The sequence below is a fragment of the Semicossyphus pulcher genome, unplaced genomic scaffold, assembly GCF_022749685.1.
Source record: "Semicossyphus pulcher isolate SPU_LCO1_2020_fin unplaced genomic scaffold, fSemPul1.0.p SCAF_13, whole genome shotgun sequence".
Taxonomy (NCBI): domain Eukaryota; kingdom Metazoa; phylum Chordata; class Actinopteri; order Labriformes; family Labridae; genus Semicossyphus; species Semicossyphus pulcher.
The window spans coordinates 28543534-28565285 of NW_027211637.1; the positions used below are offsets into that span (position 1 = coordinate 28543534).

At 41.9% G+C, this 21752-nt stretch overlaps 2 protein-coding genes and 1 pseudogene across 3 annotated transcripts; 1 reads left to right on the forward strand and 2 right to left on the reverse strand.

Annotated features, from left to right (window-relative positions):
* Positions 1-56: 56 nt before the first annotated feature.
* Positions 57-21554, reverse strand: pfkfb1 (6-phosphofructo-2-kinase/fructose-2,6-biphosphatase 1). 2 transcript variants are annotated; one of them, XM_069660368.1, is made up of 14 exons: positions 21535-21554; positions 4460-4585; positions 4203-4299; positions 3971-4037; positions 3442-3516; positions 2844-2900; positions 2628-2749; positions 2330-2537; positions 2033-2179; positions 1823-1927; positions 1148-1277; positions 1002-1064; positions 855-919; positions 57-662 (listed from the first exon to the last, which is right to left on the reverse strand). In XM_069660368.1, exons 2-14 carry the CDS (start codon positions 4551-4553, stop codon positions 603-605), a joined length of 1290 nt encoding a protein of 429 aa, XP_069516469.1. In that variant the 5' UTR covers positions 4554-4585; positions 21535-21554; the 3' UTR covers positions 57-602. The 2 variants fall into 2 exon arrangements, with proteins under 2 accessions (XP_069516469.1, XP_069516468.1); XM_069660367.1 differs by lacking the exon at positions 21535-21554 and adding an exon at positions 6322-6430.
* On the forward strand, positions 12518-17087 carry LOC138589455 (UDP-glucuronosyltransferase 2B31 pseudogene; annotated as a pseudogene).
* On the reverse strand, positions 18418-19875 carry LOC138590106 (P2Y purinoceptor 1). Its single transcript, XM_069660664.1, has one exon. It carries the CDS (start codon positions 19854-19856, stop codon positions 18870-18872), a length of 987 nt encoding a protein of 328 aa, XP_069516765.1. The 5' UTR covers positions 19857-19875; the 3' UTR covers positions 18418-18869.
* Positions 21555-21752: the final 198 nt, after the last annotated feature.

Below are 21752 nucleotides of genomic sequence, written 5' to 3' on the forward strand. Positions count from 1 at the left end.
TGCCAACCACACACCAGTTTGCCTCTGACCTATGATTGATGTTCTGCACAATGACATGTTGGAGGGATTACTTTATTTACATTTCAGTTTCATTCAAACCTTCCTAAATTCTGCCTTTTTATTTATATTACAATGAAACAGTCAAATGTACACCTAAATGTTTTGTTTGGGAGCTGTCCTTGGTGCTAATTCCCATCTCTAATATTCCACAACACCTTGTGTTATCTGTACAAATGTTAGCTACGTGTGCATGTAGGCCCACGTTACAATGACAACGCTTGTTGTTTTACACTTTTGCATAAACAGTGCGTCCAGTTTTCTTATTCTTTGTAAACAATGTGACACTTTAAAATGTTAAGAAGAGCAAACAAGTCAGTTAAGACACGGGAACGTTTCACAGACGAGCTGAAAACAGAATCTCTCGTACCGGCTACAGGTCACGTACTTTTCAGTCACTGCAGGAGGAGGTCGAGTTCTTCTACGGCTTCTGTTGTCACACAATCAACCTTTAACTGGAGTGCATCTCTAATGTTTAGTGAAGCTAATAAGTAGCAACAAATCCAGTTTCACATGATTGTAGTCCTTTTCTCTCAAAACAGCTTTTATATGTGGTCTGGAACAGTATGCAGAGCTTCATCCGGGTTTCTGTTGATGTCTATGTTCTGCAACGACAGACACAAGAATATCAGCAGGTCCCGAATTCAGACTACACAAGAAACAGAAACAAATAAGTGCAGCCATGCTATCATACATACACATTACCGCCTGCCATATGACACATGTAATGTGCCACAGACCAGCAGTTGGCAAACCGAGGTATCTATTATGACAAATGTGTGCTCGTGGAAACTCACCACCGGCCTCTCTCTGTGCGTGTTGACTGCCTCGATATTGAGGAAAAATGACTCGACTTTACACCCTGAAATTGAGGAGCAAACCAGACAGTCAGGAAAAGATTTACAGTGATTAGACATGTCATCACTCAAGCTCTCACCACCTACCGTAGGCTATCGGTGTGAGTTTGAGCACCGTGTGGAGGGGGCATCTTAGATAAGGCAGCTCCTCTATAGAAGGAGGAAGTAGAGAGCATTAAGAAAAGAAGAGAAGAAGCCAGTCCATGCAGCGGTTGAGTCTGGATTTTCTGTACCTGCAGGTTTGTCGAGAAAGTAGGCCAGCAGGCAGCGCATCACAGCCTGGTGGCAGACGACCAGAACGTTTTCCTGCCTCTCCAGCTCCATGATGACGGGCTCCAGACGATGGACGAGGTCCTCATAGGACTGGACAAGAACAAAATAAGTATAGAGATTTATCAACCTGGCTTTAATCAGATATCGAATAGTCTGGCAGGATAAATCTGGGATGGGAGTGAGCCAGTTGAGCGAGGCCTGTTAAAGCTGCAGTAAGTTACATTATTAAAACTAACTTTTTGTCACATTTGCTCAAACTGTCACTTTAAACATGCAGTAGTACATGAGAGAGGTAATCATGTTCCTCTGGCTCCTCCTAATGCTCCTGATGGCATTTGTTAGAATCCAACGCTCCCGAAACACAACAACCAATCAGAGCCGAGCAGTCGCTCAGGCTGCTGCTTACCGTTTATTCAAGTCTATATACGAAGCTAAGCTAACTGTGTCCTGACTGAAGAGTTACAATTAACATACTGGTAACAGCGTCTAGTCTGCAAGAAAACAAATATGGTGTTTCCCAAAATGTTGAACTATTCCTTTAACCCTCACACTGCTACACCAGCCGACAAATCAGACTGTGGATGAACTGGGCTGAATCCAGGTGTAAACGAGTGCGTAGCTGTGCGAGTTCTTACCTCACCCTTGGGGTAACGATACCGATACTTGTCCTGGTCTCTCAGTGCAAACTCCTCTGGGAAGTTCTCCTGAATCTCCTCGTAGGTCAGCTCCTCACACACACCCTTAGAGAGATGAAGATAAAGGTTTATTTGCTTTAGAGCTCTAAAGTGTGTGTACACATCAAAAAGACAATACTAGCCTACTAGAGAGTTTCTTGATAAACTCACAGCGTCGATCTCATTGAGGGCCTTCCACTGCTCATACTGGACTCCCAGAGCCTCTGCAGTCTGGATGGTCCTCTTCATGTGGCTCGTCCACACCTTCAGGTCACTGATCCTCTGACTGCTGATGAAGGCCGCCAAGGCGTTTGCATACTGGAAACAATGAGGCACACGTTTGCATCTCTTACAGCTTTATAACCTGCTTGTGGAGCTTTTGTCTCCCCCTTCTGGCGGTGAGTGTGACTACATGAGCACTATGGGCAGGTGATACTGTATGTTTCCTTTACAATTTAAACTCCTCACCTTCTGTCCTCTGGGTGAGAGGCCTGAATCTCCTCCGATGCGACCTAACAGGTTGAGTTCGCTCTCTCCGTGGCGGCTCAGGTAGATGGATCTGGGTGTGACGTGGATGTTCATGAGGTAGTAGACTATCCTGCTCTGAATGTGGTCCTGGACCCGGTTCACCAGGTATCTACTGCCCACGTCGAAGATCTTGATGTAAGAGAGCTTCCTGTTCAGAGTCAGGATTGGGAAGAAGGGAAAACTCACAAACCACGTCCTTTTTTAATGTCATAAAAAGACAAGCATCGTGTGTCCCTACCTGTCCTTCTCATCGTCTATCGGCATGTAGCTGGCTCTGTAGCACTCAATGCGCTGGAGGAAGTCTTCATTAGCCTCATCTCCGTCACGATCAACGTAATCAGGACTCCCGAATTTCACTTGCTGGACAGGAAAGGAAAATTCAGAACACGACACCCCCGCCTCTGCGTGATGCATCTTCATTAAAAGTGAAGCCTTAGCTGAAGATGTTTCTCACCTTAATATTCTCTGCAATGATTTCTGGGTCATCACAGATTGACTCAACAAAGAACACCTGCATACAAGAAGTTATTGAGAAGTTAAATACATCAAAAGTGAAATATAGCCTTGATTTTCTTCATGTGATCACGTGTTTGTGTTCAACAGTCACTTTCTATCTGTTGAATATAAAGTTATAGCTTAGCTTAGCATAAAGGATGTCGGGGGAAACAGCCAGCCCCGCTCTGTCAAAAGTTGGCAAAATCTGGAGTTTGGAGACTCCAGGAGGTGACCGCACCTGGCCCACAAATAGGCCCGCACGTACCGTATGTTACCGCAACCAAAACATTTGAACGCTTTAATTAATTTATTTTTAATTAAACAAATGTTTATTAGAATAAGTGAGGTGTTTTTTTTACTTTTGGCAGAACCAGGTGAACTGTTTCACCCTGCGTTCAGTCTCTACATGAAGCAATCATAAGTTGAGCTGAGCTAAAATAAGCTAACCTGTCTGTCTGCTGACTTTCATTTCAATTTGAATGGACAGATGTGAGTGGACTCGATCTTCTCGTCAACATTTGACGTCCACAAAATGTCCACATCCAGTATGTACTCACTTTGTAGCCCTTCTCCTTCGCTACGCTAATGATGATCGCCCTCCTCTCCCTGGTGGTGTTGGTAGCATCAAACACCTGAATGAGACAGGACACATGGGTTACCGTACAACCACGTGACATTAGGTGCAATTACATTTCTCATTTTGATCATGTTAATCAAGCATCTGATCATAATGAAACATATTATGCTCTTACACACACCCAACACTTCCTCTATTACTTCTCGACCCACTTGATTATCTTCTCTGCACATTTATGATGATGTGAGCAACTTATTGTGTGCAGTATGTCAACCAGGGACTGCACAGTGGCCCAGGTTTTAAACAATCTTTATCTTTATGTTGTGTCTCTTTTAACAACACAATATGGCAGTAACATGGTGCTACATGCCTCAGTGGAGTTCGCCTTTAAACTCAGTGAGACTGGACTGCTCAAGTTACTGGTAAAGCGTCCCACACAGTGACGTAAATGATGAATCCATGTGTTTTATTGAGATTAGAGAGACAGTTTCAGTTGTCGTCTTACTCACAGCCACTTGTCCTTTTTCCTTTGCGAAGTAGGCGGCGACGTCTTTGAGGGCGGCTGCTGCACACGCCCTGAGAGAGAAGTTACACGTTAAGGTAAACTGCAAAATACAGTATCAATGATGGATGGATGTAGCAGAGGAATAACACTGGAACGACTAACACATATTAAGGCTCCTAGCATAGGTGACATATATTTTGTGTCATATCTTGTTGGACACGTTTCATCCTGCTTACTTGCGGATCCTCATGGCCTCCTCATTATCTGGTTTGAAGAACTCAAAGTTCTTGTAGATCTTGACTGCCTCTCTGCGGTACTGGCCCACATTAAACACTAGTAGAGTCAGGGAGAAACAGAGAATAACATTTAAATGACCCGTGCTGGGCAAGAAAAACTAAAGGCGCTTAATGATGATGAACTGATGCTACAGGCAACATGTAAACACATAATTCCTTCACCCTTTCGTGCATTTATTTAATCCTTTGAAACTGACTTTTTGTAGGCACTCCGATCCAGTTCAGATAGCGCGTGAGCTTCTTGGAGATGTACGTCTTCCCTCTGGCTGGTAATCCCACCATCACAATCATTGTAGGAGAGTTACAGAACTGAGGCACCGAGGCTGAGATGGAGACAAACACACAATAACATAGAGCAATGCTTGATGCTGCTGATGTTGGAACTGAAGCGACACATCATTCAGCAGTGGACTGTTAGCCTCACTGGCAACACAGTCAGATGCAACAAGTCTCTGAGGTCTTGTGCCGCAGGTGCACGACATGTGTTGTGTGTGACACTGCCAGGGTAATCTTCATTAAGAGTGAGAATAAGAGCTCCAAGGTGCAGATCAAATGTCTGTAAACTAGCGTAGTAAGTCACACGCCTCGACACAGAAAACTCCCCAAACAAGCACAAACTAAATAAACGGCTCATACAGATACAGAAAACACGACAGATTAGCAGGTGAAGCACAACTTTTGCTGACCAGATGCTTCTCCTCCTCCTCCGGTAGAAACGACCAGAGCAGCAGTTCACTGCACCATATGGCTGACAAGCACAGGAGAGAGACAACCCTAATCTTCAGGTGTGTTAAAATGTCTCCTTCCTGCAGATGGTTACAAATCAGGTCAGCTGTACGCACTTCTGTTCTTACTATAACAAGTTTTTCTGACTGAATAAATCGGAGGCTTTGGTGTCACTACTCATTATTATTATTTAAAGAAAGTTACAGGGAAGACAACAAAGAGAAGGAAGGCACTGTTGTAACATTAAATATTCCTTTGAAACACTTTGTGTGTTTCTTACCTAGTCCCGGCCCTGCTGCTGCATGCCTGTCTGTCTCTGGAGGCAGAAAATTGCCAGTAGCTTATAAGGCGGTCTTGCCAGCTAGCTGTACCCGCAAACGATACCCGGATGGCCTCTGTGTCTGTGTGTCAGCCTCCAGGCGGTTCGATTATGAATGGAGCATGCTGCGTCAGCAAAATGCTCAATGACCACGTCAGACACTGAACAGAGAGCCAACTCGGACCTGGCTCGAGTCGAGTCTGGCTGTGATCCCGTGGCTGACTCCTCTGTCTCTCAGACTGCCGCCTGACTACCTGCATCCCCCCCCCCACCCCTGACAGGACAGAGGTCAGACCTGAGGCGACAGCTTTCAGCACTGACAATATAACATAACCAATGTTGGGGGAGCTACACTGAAATTTACTTCAGACATGAAGAAATTAATTAAATCAAGTGATATTAACAAAATGCCACTCAATTACTTTCAGTGCAAAAAGCGCACCTTGTTCACAGGTCAGACACAAACACAGAGATACATAATGGAACGAGGAAAATGAGATGAACTTCACTTTTGTTTGTTGTCAAAGTTGTGGCAGAAAAACAAGCAGGATTACTATTTATTTTTATTTTTTTGCATTTGTTATTAAATATAAATAACACATAATTATGACAAATTGGCATGTAATAAATGTCATGCATTTTCAAAACAAGTTAGTAAGTAATAGAAGATATTTCCCATTGAGGCCTGAACCTGTCCTAAACAAAACAGTCCATTCTTGACTTTTAACATGTTGATTGTAAACAAATATAGAACTTTTTTTTACTTTCTGACCGCAAATAAAACACCAGATTAAAATATTTAACTCTCACTTCTATAGATTTGTCCATGCTGTCGTTAACAACCAGAACACTACTGCAAAAAGTAGTTAAAGTATAATATGGTGTAGTTCCCTACTCCCCAACACAGCCTCTGACTGCAGAAAACAAACACTGAACAGTGACTTTAAATAAAGGCAGAACAAACACCAGCATGGGATTAATGTATCCTAATCCAGCTGGTTTCTCTGCACTTACATCCTCTCCTGCGGTTCAAGTTGCAGCCCATCCATGGCACCCAGATCTTTAGCAGAGGAGTCTGTGTGAGTCTCTTCTGCTCTGTGGACGTCTCAATGGTGAGAGCCATGAGGCCTGAGCTGCAGGTGGAGGGGTAAAGGACCGAGTCGCACACAGCTCTGTGATCTGTGTGCATGCGTGTGCTTCACTGAACACTACCTCCTGCAGGTCAGCTGACTGTTGCTAAGGAGCAGTCCTTTGTAGGCAGGAGGGGGAGGACCTGAGGCCGCGCCGCTCGTCTGCCTCACCGTCTGTTTCATGATTTAAAAGACCTGAGAGCAGCTGCCAAAATCTCTGTTGATGTCAGACAGGAGAGGAGCATCCAAGTCCACCATACTGCTGGGTTACACAGCTGGTGTCTCAGTCACAGTCAGAGCAGCACAGTCACAGTCAGAGCAGCAGAGTCACAGTCAGAGCAGCAGAGTCATGTGAGACGAGTGCAACAAAGGTGGGAACCTGTCATGAATTCAGATCAGCACAGTTGGTGCTGAACAGGCAGTTCGTTCTAACAGAAGCATGGAGCAGGGCCTCTTCTGTCTTACCACTAGAGGGCAGTTTAAACCTTAAATACAGTCACTGTAAAGGGTTGTTACACTGGAACTGATGTAAGTGTGGAGGTGAGCATGGCTGGCATGCAGCTGCAGGGGGGAGAGGTGTGGGGTCGCCTCACGAGAGCAGCGCTAGGTGAGTTGATTGGCACAGCTGGTGCTTGTTAGCTCATCTACTCTCCCCTTTTTATGCAGTAGTCTGTTGGACCTCTGGTGCGCTCCCACACATGAGGAAGCACATGGAAGATACTGATGTTTTGTTGAAATGTAAAACTGTTTTCCAGAGTCTACTGTGTTTGTGTGCGCGATGGGGAGAACGGTGGCATAAGACCTGCTACAGTAAGTAACACGGTAGTCATGCCACTTCCCCAGACTCCCAAAATGCCAGACTGAAATGTTGTTGCCATTCATAAAAACAGGTCAAGGACAGAGGGCCCTCTTACACACAAGAACAAGTCTGTCGAGCCTGGACAGTGTATGTATACTGTTAAAACTCGAGTTTTGCAGGTGCACTTTGTGCATGTTGATTAACTGTTATGATGCTGAAGTGGAAATATCAAAATATACGTAATTGCAAGTTAATAGGCTGCATTCAGAACAATAAAGCAAACGGAGAAGTCTCGCACAAGACCGTAGTTGTTGCAGGAAGAAGGAGAGAGGAGTGAGAGAAGACAAAGATGAAAAGGGAGAAGTCCTGTTTGTTGTGTTGGAGTACAGAAAGCGTCTCAGTGTGATCTAAAAGATCGTCATGGCTGAAGATTTATCTGATTTCTACGATTCACTCCTCTCTCCTTCTTCCTGCAACAACTACGGTCTCACGCGAGACTTCTCCGTGAGCGAGACTTGGTTACAGACAACAACAGAGAGCATAAGGTAAAGTAGCATGGCTGCCACAGTAATGTCAGACACTTATAAAGATCCAAGTCTGTCAGTAGCCATAACAAGCGCTTTTAGTGGCTGTATATTGACGTATGCGCGGTGCCCCGTTTATCTCATTTCACGGCTGCCGGCCGGTGCTCCCTCCCTGAAAATAATTGTTGTCTCCACTAGTCACTTACACACAAACACATGGGAAGCTGGGGTCTAGGTAGAAAAATCTCAAAGTTATCCTTTAAATAAAAACATGAATTAGCTCAAATGAAAATGTTCAAGAGGAGCACAAGTACCACAAAGAATTAGTACAACAATGAAAGTTATTTGCTAGCAGAGAGGAAACCGTGGGAAACAGGAAGCCTGGTTCTGTCCAGCAATAATAAAATCCGCGAACCATCATCGTTAAAGGTCACTGGGGCTGGCCCCCCTGAAGACACTTCTGCACTCTTCACTGTTTAAACTAAGATGTTACGTCCACTGTGTGGTGGTTTCATCGAAACTTATCTAAAAAAGAAAGAATCGCTTATAATAAAGTTGCAGAGGCTCTCTGTACCAGACTGTCTGTCTGTATCACACTGACAAGTCCCAAACCTCAAACCCTCAATTCACTCATTCCATTTAGATTTAAAGAGGAACATCATCTCCCCAGTCCTGGCCAATGTTCAAAGTCTGAAAGCTCTCAGGCAGTGATTTTCAAGGCCACTAATGGCCGGTGTTTCCTGTTTTTGGGAGAAGCTCAATCATTAAGAGAAGGTACATGCTATTCTTGTGGGCGTTTGCCCTGGCAGGAGTTCAGCACAGCCTCCCACAGGACAGCCATGGGGGGTTGAAGTTGAGACTATCTCCTCTCTCTCACATATACGCACACACATAATGGTTTTAAAGTCATATAAAACAAAATGTGATCAATTACACCAAGATTTCTAGGAGGGCAGAACATTTTGGTTACAAATTGTTCTTGCTGTTGTCCTGAAATGTGTGCTTTTGTTTTTGTTGAGATTATCTACTGCACCATGTTATTCATTGTAATCCAGCTGCATTCAATTGTGTCTTGCAAAGCGTGGCGACCTGTAAACAAAAAAAGCACTGAAAAGCCACAACTACATAATCTGAACAGCAGGATCCAGATATCTGTCTTCACTTTCTGTTTCTTATTTCTCCTGTTAAATGCTATTGGTGCAGTTGCTTTGCTCCACAAGGAAGTCATTCTGTAGCTGCATAAAGCAGAGCATTACATGACAACACATAAAGTCTATTTATACTCCCATGTGTGCTGCACACAGTCAGTATGAACATATCTCAGGCCTGTACGTGTCACATGTTCGTAGAAAACTTTGCTGCAATGTTTGTTTGACATGCTCTCTGCAGAGGAGGTTCATCTGTGATCTCACCTGCGCTGTCACACCTGCGGAGCCTCACGTGTCCCAGCTGGGGAAGCTCCATTCTGTGCTACACTCCGATGAAGCAACCAGCAGAGCGACCAAAGACCACGGACACGATCGACACACTGGATTATGTGGTCAACTGGAACATTACTGATGCTCTTTTTAAAGACACTAAATCCCTCTGCTAAAGTATTCTAACCCACCCGGCCCCCTCTCCTCCCAGTCCTCTCTCTTCTTGACACTTGGACATATGATAGCAGCAGACTGGGCTTGTCCTTTAATGTTTGCCAGGGCCAGAGTTCACAACATACACACACTCACATGGCCAGGGAGAGGCAGCACTCAAAGGGCGCGTCAAAACAAGTGCAAAGGTCGCTGAGGAGGTGACTGTTGTTGCACAGGGAGACGCAGTGACAGTTATGCTTACAGACCACATCCCTCATTTTGCATGCCCGGTGTAATGAACTGCAGGGAGGGCTGTGATGCCAAATGGGGAGGGTCTGATTTATGATCAAAACCCACAGGTTCAGACTTTACTTGCAGCGCTTTTTTTATTCCTTAAGTTATACCAGAACAGTCATTGAGGAAGACATGGCTTGTACCAAAACCCATACTGCATGCTAACTTACAGTACTAAGAGTCAGTGTATAGTGTTCTAGCAGTTACAAAAGTGTGCAATAAAATCAACAAACAGGAAATTGTACAGGATGCAACTATGGCATTTTACTAATGAAGAAAAAGAAGCGTCCCTTGAATTCCTGCTAAATAATTACACTATAAAATCTCTAATTATAGTGATAAGAGTTGTGTAAGATCCTCAGGCATGACATTTCTGCTGCCCACAGGTGTGATACGGGTAAATAACACTTATTACTAGGCCTGCAACAACTAATCGATTAAAATCGATGATTAAAATAGTTGGCAACGAATTTCATCATCGATTAGTTGGGTCTTTGTTATTATGAACAGCATGCGCTGAGAAAACGTCACTGGGGCAGCCAACCAATGCCGCGGCTTGTGTAGCTCACGTGCTGAATTACAGGAAGTTAAAACATCTCCGGTCTCCTTTGGGATAAACATGAATTATTTTTCAATGAGCACTCCTCATTGAGGAGTGTCTGTTGTGCAGTGCTGATGATGTGTCCGCCTCCGGTAAATCAGTGTCCGTTTACACGGACAAACGCACGAATACGGTTTCTAACGTTCATTTAAAAACAAACGTAACGGACTGAAACTCCGTCTGTTTTCTCTCCTCTCCGTTTTGTGATGGGCCCACAGCCAGGCCGCTGATAAAGCAGCGGAGGACAGTATACCGTGGTAGTAAAGCCGTCGTGTTCAAATTAACTTGTAATGATGTGTTTGTCCGTCAGAAAGGACTCTAATCTATCGCTAATTTAGCTGAAATTCGGTCACAGAGACACCGGAGTGAAACATAACGTTATGAAGTTTTTCAATATTTCGTGCCGTTAGTCAGAGTCGGACTAATGTCAATCTTTTATTTATACACAACAGAATCTGGTTAAATATATTGGTTAGTTACATTTCCCTGTTAGACTCAGTTGTTAGACAAAGATGAGCTACAGAGGTGTCGTATATGATCACGTCTTTCTTGCTCCATACCCCAAGATTTTTATCAGTTACAAGCTAGCCACAAGTAACACGGACTCATGTGACATCAGTTGAGGCAATCAGGGCTGTGTTCAGCCTTGACAAAATCAATCAAATCTTATTTGTATAGCGCCAAATCCTAACCAGAGTTATCTCGAGACACTTTACAAAAAGAGCAGGTCTAGACCGACTCTTTGTTATGTTATTGAAAGAGAGGCCCAACATGAATCACCATGAGTAGCACTTAGCAACATTCGGCACATTGGCAGAAAAACTTCCTTTAAACAGGCAGAAACCTCGAGCAGAACCAGACTCATGTTGAACATCTGCCTTGACTAGATGTGATGGAAATTGGAGAGAAGGAGATGCAGGATAGAGACAGGCAAAGAGAGCAACAACAACATATGTTCTTGTTACAACAACAACAACATATGTTCTTGTTACAACAACAACAACATATGTTCTTGTTACAACAACAACAACATATGTTCTTGTTACAACAACATGTCCTTGTTCAAATGAAATATTGTGGATCGTTGAACACCCAGTTGAGTTTGTTGTGCTGTAGAAGTGCGCTAACTTTTTAATAGGGAGGGTTTTAATACGTCTCTGCTGATTGGGCAAAACTTCCATCCCACCCACCAAACAGGAAACGTTCCCCCGAGCTCATTGCACACCGTTTCATACTGTTTTGGGCAAACATGGTCAAACATCGAAATGGGAGCAAAACTGTGTCCATTTTCAGATTACAAGTCCCCCTAGGTTTCATGCAGCCCCCTCTGAAGCCACAAACGCCTTGTAAAGCATATTCACGGCAGCGCTACACCTGTAAACGGACTTTGTTGTGCATGACGGATCCGTCGACAGAGCAGACAATAAACAGAGTCAACGACTCTTACTTATCCACTTTGGTGGTGAATGCGTAAACTTTAGAAAATGCTCAAGTATAAATGGACCCTGCACAAATTTAATAAAGCTATTTAACAACAAGCACTCAGGCATCTGGATAACATTTAGTGCAGAGCAGAGGCAGAAACCCTCTGGGTTAAAAAACAAAAGATCCTATCTGATACAATATCTTGTTCTGTTTGAGTTTCCTTTGTATCCAGGGACTGGAAATTGAAACAATCAAGATTGAAGATAGCCCTTTTACTTCCTGCAGGCAAAACGTCGTATTGTTGCTCAGTGACGAAATGTAAACAGCAAATGTAAACCATTGGCTAGAGTGACATTGATGCTTATTGGTGCAAGCTAATGTATTCAGAATTAAAGTTCATCCACAGACATTACACTGAACACTCAAACACTTTAACACCCAACTCTGTTCATAATGACGTGGAAACTTTGTTTTAGCAGCAGCATAACAAAGAAGCTAAATGAGTTTAGTTTTATTGTTCTCCATGTCCCCGATGTGGGGAGAGGATCTGTTAGACAGCGATATTTTGGTCTGTTGTTTCATTCAAAACTGAACCACTGCTTTTGCCGCGTTACAAAGCTGAGACAATAGTAGGTGGGATTTACTGCCCTAGACTTGTTTGTACTTGATCACCAGGTTAATATTTCGGTGAATTTTAGCATTCCTGAACTTTGATAAAATGATAACCAGATGGTGTTTGGGCGGAGAAGAAAAACATCCATAACAGGAAAAACGCTGGGAGGAGGGTTTAAAGGGGGGGGCTCGGCTTGCACCCACTTGCAGGCTGCAGAATGGAGCAGTTTGGTCAAGATCATGTAGAGTTACCCATTCACTTGTTTTCCAACTGTTGCATGATAACCTCAGACACTGGATTGTTTTTGGTCAGAGGGGAAGTCACAGCCTGAGGTGAGGAGCTGCTTTACTAACAAACCGTCTTCCTGCTTGTGTTTTCAGATATTTGGACAATGTGGTTTCTATCTTTAGATTATTCTGAGAGTTTTCCTGACTCCACACACTGTGGCTTGTTGTGTACACAGGGCTGCAGAATGTGACTTTTGAATCATTGTGCAAGACTCTGCAGGATTACTGAAACAAACACTGCGACTGAAAATCTCCCTTGTGCCAAAAGATTATTCAAAACCACAACTGCATGTTTATTTTCAGACTATCCCTTTTTCGCGTGACATTTGATCTCAAACCGAGTCTTCAAAGGCGCTCGGTCTGGTACTGCACAGTTTTGACATCCTGTGTGCTGCATTTTGCAATGCTTTGTGGTCGTGCCCTTGATGACAGTTTAAGGTGTGGTGATTATTTGCCAAGCAGACAAAACTTTGAGATCAAACTGGTCATATATGTAAGTCTTGATACTAAGAAGTTTGTCACGTTGGTCTTTTTGCTTTAATTTAAATCTTAAATATTTTACATTTAATGACATTCTGCACACACCATAAAGATTTTAGACTACATGCTAAGAATGAAAATAAATAATACATGACTTTTTTGGATTAAGTGCACAAAGACTTTGTTTTGATTTAGTTAATTGGGGATGAACATTAACAGTGCAAGGGGGGGGGACATGAGCAGATAAACTGTGCAAACTAAGTGTAGGCGTAGTGGATTGTTAGATCTTGAAAAGCCGAGGCAAACCGGGTGGCATACAAACGAAATGTTTCAGATGTAGAGAAGCAGGAAACAACTGAGCAGTAAGTAGCAGCTTGAGAATGGCAGGGCATAAAATATCACACATGGACGTCATCAGGCATGTAAACAGGCACAACAAGCATCTTACGTTTGAATGCTGATTTGAGAATTTAATGTTTTTTTAAGATTAAATATTGTTCTTTTATACAACTGATAACAAATAAACATAATTTGTGGAGCCTTTGACTGAATTATTTTCATAGATTCTCTTTGTCATACTATAGTGGTGCAATACAAATATGTCCTCAATCAATCCTCATTTATATGACTGACATACATCCTAACCCCAACCATGGACGAAATTCCTTTGTGTGATTCTTTTGCTGATTCTAAAATTCTTCAATCTGCTGTCAAGAATAAAAAACTTTTGAATCTCCCAAATGTCACACTTTGAGAAACCAAACCGCCTTTCCATCTGACAGATTTTAAAATAGTTTAATCTGCAAATGAAGTGGATTGTTAGATCTTGAAATGCCGAGGCAAACCGTGTGGCATAAAAACCAATTGAGCAATAATGAGCAAGGCAAGGTAAGTTTATTTATACAGCACATTTCAGCAACGAGACAATTCAAAGTGCTTTACACAGAACAAAAGCAAAGAAACACATCATAAAACAAGCAAAGTGAAGATAAACTAAAAACTACGGAGCCCCTGAAGTCCCAAAAGGTGAAACATTTTATCTTGTTTGCACAAGATAACTTGTTGCCGAAAGATAATTAACTTGTGCGCACAAGATAATAACTTTTTTTTTTCAACTCTTGGGACTTCAGGGGCTCTGTAAAAAACAGTATCAGTATATGTTAATATGTTTTCACCATTGTTTGAAACATGGCAGAATAAATTTCTCCTCCCTGCAAAAATGTCATCTACGGAGCCCCTAAAGTCCCAAAAGGTAAAAATCTTTATCTTGTGGGAACAAGATAAAGATTTTGGGCTCTGTAAAAAACAGCTAAAACACAAGCCAAACTATAAAAAGATAAGAGTTAAAGCTACAGTGCAGATATAAACAATTAGAACAGTTATTAAAATAAATGTATTAAAATAGCTTAATAAAAAGCAGCCGTGAACAGGTGAGTCTTCAGGCTTGATTTAAAAGAAGCAAGTGTTTCAGTAGACCTGCACGTTTCTGGGAGCAGCCTGAGAATTGCTTAAGGCATTGGCAGGGCATACAATACCACACAAGTATATTATCGGGCATGTAAACAGGCACACAACAAGCCCATACACGCACATGATGATTCTTTCTTTTAATGTCAGCCCAGTCGGTTTAAAACCCGACACATGCCTACTCTGAACAGCAGCCTGCTCGGCCTGTTAACAAAGTTGATGATTAAGACACTGAAACACTCTACAGAGTCATCAGCAGTGCTATATCTGAGTGGGTTCTTCACTAACCATTACATGTTTGTGCAGTATCTGAAACAAAAACAACTCTTTGTTAATGATCAACTCTCAGTGATTCACACATCCCACTGAAACATTACTCTGACAACACTGATTAGTGAAGCGATTTAAGTGTTTTTATTACATTCGTCAACTTGCCACAAACAACTCCAAATGAAGTTGCACGGCTAACATGCTATCACCGTATACGTTGATAAATGGGAGATAATATGTGTGAATCAAAATGTTTCTTTGTCTCTTCTGCAGTGATGGGGTCCAATCCAGCCCTGGCGTTCGTCCTGCTGTTTTCAGCAACTCTGTCCTTCAGTTGTGATTGTAGCAAAGTCCTGGTTTACCCTATAGATGGGAGCCACTGGCTTAACATGAAAATCCTGGTGGAGGCCCTTCATTCAAGAGGCCATGAAATCACGGTGATACGTTCTTCCAACAGCTGGTACGTTTCTGAAACCTCACCCTATTACACCTCTATCACCATCCCCCAGGAACAGTCTCAGTACTTGGAGAGCCCAAGCTCCATGACCTCCTTCTTGCAGAAGTCATTGGAGATCCGTCGGGCTAAAGGATCACTGTGGGCGTTTATTGAATTTTATAAGAACCTTTTCCACATGATTGGGGAGTCACAGAAAGGTATTGCCCAACTGGTTGTCAGCATATTTGAAAATAAGTCTCTAATTAAGGAGCTTAGGGAAACTGGATATGATCTTTGTCTGACTGATCCTGCATTTCCGGGTGGAGCGTTGTTGGGTCACTATCTCCAGCTGCCCATGGTTTTCAATGTGCGCTGGCTTTTTAATGGAGATGCACACTTTGCCGTTGCTCCCAGTCCTCTCTCCTACATTCCTCAATTGTTCTCCCAATACACTTACAAGATGGACTTTTTCCAAAGAGTCGGTAATATTGTCCGTCATGGCATACTTGTTTACATGTACCATTATGTCTCAAATCCACCATTCCAAGCTGTGTGCGATCAATATTTTGGACCGGATGTGAGTGTCATGTCCCTCATGCAGGGTGCTGAAATCTGGCTTCTGAGGGTTGACTTTACATTTGAGTTCCCTCGTCCCACCATGCCCAATTTTGTCTACATTGGAGGGTTCCAGGGTAAGCCCTCCCAGCCTCTTCCCTCAGATTTGGAGGATTTTGTGCAGAGTTCAGGTGAATATGGGGTGGTGATCATGACTCTAGGGACACTGCTGGGTGACCTCGGCCCTGAGATATCGGAAATAATTGCCTCAGCGTTTGCCAACCTCCCTCAGAAGATCGTGTGGAGACATCTCGGGAAAAGACCTGCAGCTCTGGGAAACAACACCATGCTGGTCAAGTGGCTTCCTCAAAACGACTTACTTGGTCACCCTAAAACCAAAGTGTTTGTCACGCATGGGGGCACCAATGGAATTTACGAGGCCATCTACCACGGTGTCCCAATTCTGGGCCTTCCTCTAATCTTTGACCAGTTTGACAACATGGTGCGTATGAAGGCTCGAGGAGTGGCTGAGTTTCTTGAAGTAACAAGCTTGGATGTTGAGTCCATGACAAGTGCTCTGAAGAATATTCTGGACCCAGAAAAGTCATACAAACAGAATATGGTCAAACTTTCACAGCTTCATCGTGACAAACCAATAAAACCAATAGACAATGCCATTTTCTGGATGGAGTACGTCATGCGGCACAAGGGAGCAGCACATCTGCGCACCGAGTCATACAAGCTGCCGTGGTATGTCTATCACAGTGTAGATGTGATGGCATTCTTTGTAGCATGTGGTTTGCTAATCAGCACTTTAGTTTGGGTGTCCTGTAGATGTCTCATTGGATGTTTAGTGAAGACAAAGAAGTCCACATCCAAGTCCAAGAAAGAATAGATAACATTAAGATAACAAAGTCTAAGACCATTGATAAGAGTGAGCTAGGCCTAAATCAGACAGCAGGGAACAATAAACAGACTTACATGAAGTATAATAGCTTTAAAATGTGAAAACTATTAGCACGAGTCTCTCTACTGACCTGTTTTTGTTATTTTGCACATTTCCAAATTGCCGCAGGAGTCACTTTTTGATCTTTGCTTGTGTGACTAATTGTGATTGCTTTGAGTGATTGATTGATTTACATTATATTGTTGTATTTCCTCTTTTCTGTTATGGATTATCTTACGTTTGAATGCTGAAATGCCAGGGTCTAAGTCAGAACAATAAAAGGCTTGATTTGATTTGAGAATTTAATGTTTTTTAAGATCAAATTTTGTTCTTTTATACAACTGATCACAAATAAACATAAATTGTGGAGCCTTTGACTGAATTATTTTCATAGATTCTCTTTGTCATAGAATTATTTTCAGTTTAATAATACTGTAGTGGTGCAATACACAGAATAGATAACAAATATTTCCTCATTCAATCCTACTTCATATGACTGACATACATCCTAACCCCAACCATGGACGAGATTCCTTTGTGTAATTCTTTCGCTGATTCTAAAATCAGCAAAATCATTTAATCATTCCAGTTATTTTTTGCAGTCGGCTAAAATCGTACGTCGATGTTTTGGATGTTAAAAACATCCTCTTTAGGAGTACTTCAATCTGCTGACAAGTATAAATAACCTTTGAATCTCCCAAATGTCACACTTTGAGAAACCAAAAAGCCTTTCCATCCAACAGATTTTAAAATAATCTGCTTGTGGGTTGTTAGATGTCCTTACCCATACTGAATCAAAAGCACTATTTCTATACAGTAAAATCACTAATGTTAGAGTTTGCAGGATTTTGCCCAACATTTCTGACATTGTTCAGATGTCTTCTTTGTCTCTTGAGGCCTCAAAATGAGTCAACAATGACGCTCAGTGTGGTACTGCGTGGTTTTGATATCTGCCGTGTTGCATTTTGCTACGGTTTGTGGTTGTGGCCTAAATCACAGATGATGTGGCAATAATTTGCCAAGCAGACAAAACTTTTAGAGCAGATTAGTCATATATTTAATTCTTGAAACTAAAATGTTTGTCATGTAGGAACTTTTTGCTTCAATTTCAATCTTTAAATATGTTATATTCAATTAATTTCTGCGCATTGTAAAGGCTTTACAACTAGGCTACATGCTAAGATTAAACAGAAATGACGCATGACTTTTGTTTTGATTAAGAGCACAAGGACTTTGCCTTGGTTAATTGGGGGTGAATATTAACAGTTCCAGGAAAAGGAAAACAGAGCAGATAAACTGTGCAAACTACGTGCCAATGTGGTGGATTGTTAGATCTGGAAAAGCCAAGCAAAGGAAAACTGAGTGGCAAAATATAAGAACACCACACCTCAATGATTTAAAAAGAAATGTTGCAGATGTAGAGAAGTTACAAAACATTTGGGGAAGAAGTAGGGGCTTGAGAGTGCCATTGACAGGGCATAAAATAGCACACATGGAAATGGAAACATTGAAACTGTAACAGATTTTAATCAGCCAGTGAGCAGAATTTCATGGAACAAAAGTATTTTTATCTCTATATGGTAAAATTATACATTTTAGAGTTAGAGGGATTTGGCGCAAGTGTCCATTGGAAAAAAAAATCAGATCTTACTGAGACTACTATTAATAAATGATTTAATTGAATAGGGGTTATACAGAGTCCTACAGTATACCAGCAGCATTATAGTCTGTTGCTATCACTTTATGATCTTCCTGCTCAAGCCTTTGATGTGGAGTTTATGCTGCAGGCAGCGAAGCACATATAATTTGCATCTTATTTTTACACTATCACTTCCTGTTATATTATAGCAGTATATGCAAAGCATGGGGCCTCCAATCAGAACATGTAGTCTTTTTTTTTTAGAAAGTGAAAGTAAGTTTTCAAGTGAATTTTCTTTTCTTTAATCTGAGCCTTTTCAAGCATATTAACAGCAATATAAACGCTACATACAGCAACAAACAGCTAGTACATAAATGTCTAAGTGGCAGACAATCATTTGACTTCATTAACATATAAGAGCATTTACACCAGGAGAGATGCCACATGACAGCTAGGTTTCAAAATCTACAGAATTCACAGACACACAGTCAGATTTACACACAACTATTGACATGTTTATTTGTTTTAAATGTCATTTGAGGTTTGCGTCATCGGCACACTGCTGGAGTGTGTTGATGGCAACTGGCTGAACATCTGACGAACTCGCTGAGGTAGTTGTCTGAGCTGAGAAAGAATTTCATCATTTCCATGGAGGTAAACCAGAGGGTTGAGAGCACTGTTCAGACACACGAGGCTACGACTTATCTGACGGGCGATGTAGACTCCATTAAACCATTCACGACAAATACCCTGTTTAGTCAGAACTCTTGCCAAAAGGTTGAGGTTCTTCAGCACATGGTAGGGGATGTAACAAACAGAGAAAAGAAGAACCAAGATGAACAACAACCTCAAACTTCTCTGCTTCAGTACCTTGTCAATGGTGTTTGTGCGGCAAAGAACAACTACCGTATGTCCATAGCAGCCCAGTGTGATGAGGAGAGGGATACAAAACCCAATGAGTGTCCATCCAAAGCTGTAATTCAGGTAATCGTTGATGTGGTTCCAGTCGGTGGTATCGTAGCATTTTAGAGCGTTGTTTCCAAAATATTTGGGGTAGAACATGTCAGGAAGACTTAGCACACCCACGATGGACCAAACCATGACTGAGATAGTGACAGAGTGGGTGACCCTTATTCTTCCCCTCACTTTCATTGGGTGGACAATGGCCAGGTATCTGTAGACACTTATACAAGTGAGGAATCCAATGCTGCCATACAAATTCAGGTTGAAGCAGAATCTTGTTATCTTGCAGAAAGTATCTCCAAAGATCCATTTACTCTTCATTAAGTAGTACACAACCAAAAATGGGAGTGTGAGCAGATACAAAATATCAGCAAGTCCAAGGTTGAGAACAAACACATTGACGTTACCCAGTTTCTTCCAGTTGTGCAGCAAAGACTTCAGTCCCCATCCATTCGCTGCTACACCAATGATGAACACTAAGATGTAGACAGGAGGCAGGAATCTTCCCGTAAAGTCAAAGCTGATATGTTGGCAAGATGTGTAATTCATTTTCTTAGAGAGAGCAGGTAGTATTTTTCCTTCTCTGTGAATGTGCCGGTCTTCTCTACAAATAGAAACTGATCACAGCATGCGTTCAGAGAACATTTCCTGTTTAATCCCCTGCTTCTACATACCACAACTGCATGTCGGCACCTGTCACGTTCAGGAAGTGGCAACGGTCGTCTGGTTTTGGAGACGTTTCGAAGCTGCAATTTATAAAATCAATGTAATCTCAAGCAAACTGAGCCAACACCCGATTAGAGGTTTATAAGTACTCATGTTGGGCTGTAGATATAGATTTTTCGTCCTCCTCTGATAATACCTTATGGTAAATAGAAGCATTTACAGTGCAGCTGTAATTAAACATCTTATGACTCAGCACCAGTAGAGTTTTAAGCATTTACGAGAAGCCTATCACGTTGGACTTTCCAAATAAAGGTTAAAGTTTGCAGTGCTCATCTGTAACCTATAACTGTACAGTGGCAGGTTTCATATCTCAAGGAAGGCATCTGTTATCTGCAGATCTATTTAGCACATCTTGCAGCAGGGTCCATCTGCTCATGCAGATTGTAGCCTTCTAAAAAATGTAAGGGTTTGTTTTATATATTCCTCTTGTTACCTCCTAAAGTAATAAAATCCTCTTGGAATTTTTTTTTCACAGTTAACTGTCTGTAATAAGTTAAAACATCGTCACAAGTTTTATAGTAGGCTGGTTGGTCTGATGATTGCTTGATATTAATTGATTCAAAAGTACTTTGAATGTATATAAGGTGCCCAGACTTCATTAAATAGCATCAAAATAATATTTAAGACAAAAATCCCACCTATGGAGGTCTGGGCAAAGCCCCTATAAAACTCCCCAATGTCCTCAAATCCTAGTACGCTGTAAGAGAGATACTAACACTGAAATATATCAGTGAATGAGGTCTTTGCTGAAGTACTGTGTTGGAATACGGTACGCAAATAATGAAATACAGAGTGATGACCCAGTACTGATGGGGTTATGTCTTGGTGGCACCACAATGTCTTGAGCTGGCCATGGAAAACCTACACTGTAAAAAGATAGAACAGAAGTACCCCTTTTATTGGGTTTAAAATTAAATTGTTGATTTGGGTACAATCTAGCTACCTCGAGTGATTAGGATTGTCTCACAGTAACAAGTGAAAAGGTCCATCTTTGATTGAGTGATTTAGAAATGTTATAAGGGCAACACAGTAGAGGCATCAGGGAATTGTGACCTGGGGAAGCGTTGGGGGGGTTGAATTGTTTATAGCAGGTGCTAATGATATGTGATGCAACAGCCAATGACAAATGGCATTACAACAGAAAAACGAGATTCACTTTTCACAGGTATAGAATTGAAAAGCACGGTAATAATTGTACAGTTAAAGCACAATCAATCAATTCTTCAAAGTTAAAAATGACCAAATCAAATGCATCCAAAAAGTTTAAAACATCCACAAACAACCCAAATCCAAATTATAGACACAGCAAAAAGCAAAATACTTTAGCTGTGAGCAAAATCTGACTAAATACGGATATGAAGATTCAGTAAATGTTATTGTTGAAACAGCAACAAACCACTCCTGCTAGCTAGCACCTGCCTGCTAGCTGTAGCTAACATTAGCTCAAAACACACAGCACCTGACAGTAGTAGCTAACTTTCAGCTCAGGATGCTAACTTACTGTTTTAATCCAGCTCGGTCAGACAGATAGACTCTTCTTCGCCGTCCTCCTCTTCGTCCTCATCCATCTGTGGCATCCCAATGTCTCCACCATGTTAGCATCCTCATTGCTGGAATTAGCAGTCTGATCGTTGACACAGACATCATCCACTCTCCTTGTTTTCATATCAGTAAGTAAAGTAACTTGGTCCATAATCAGCTTATTCGAACGAATTTATG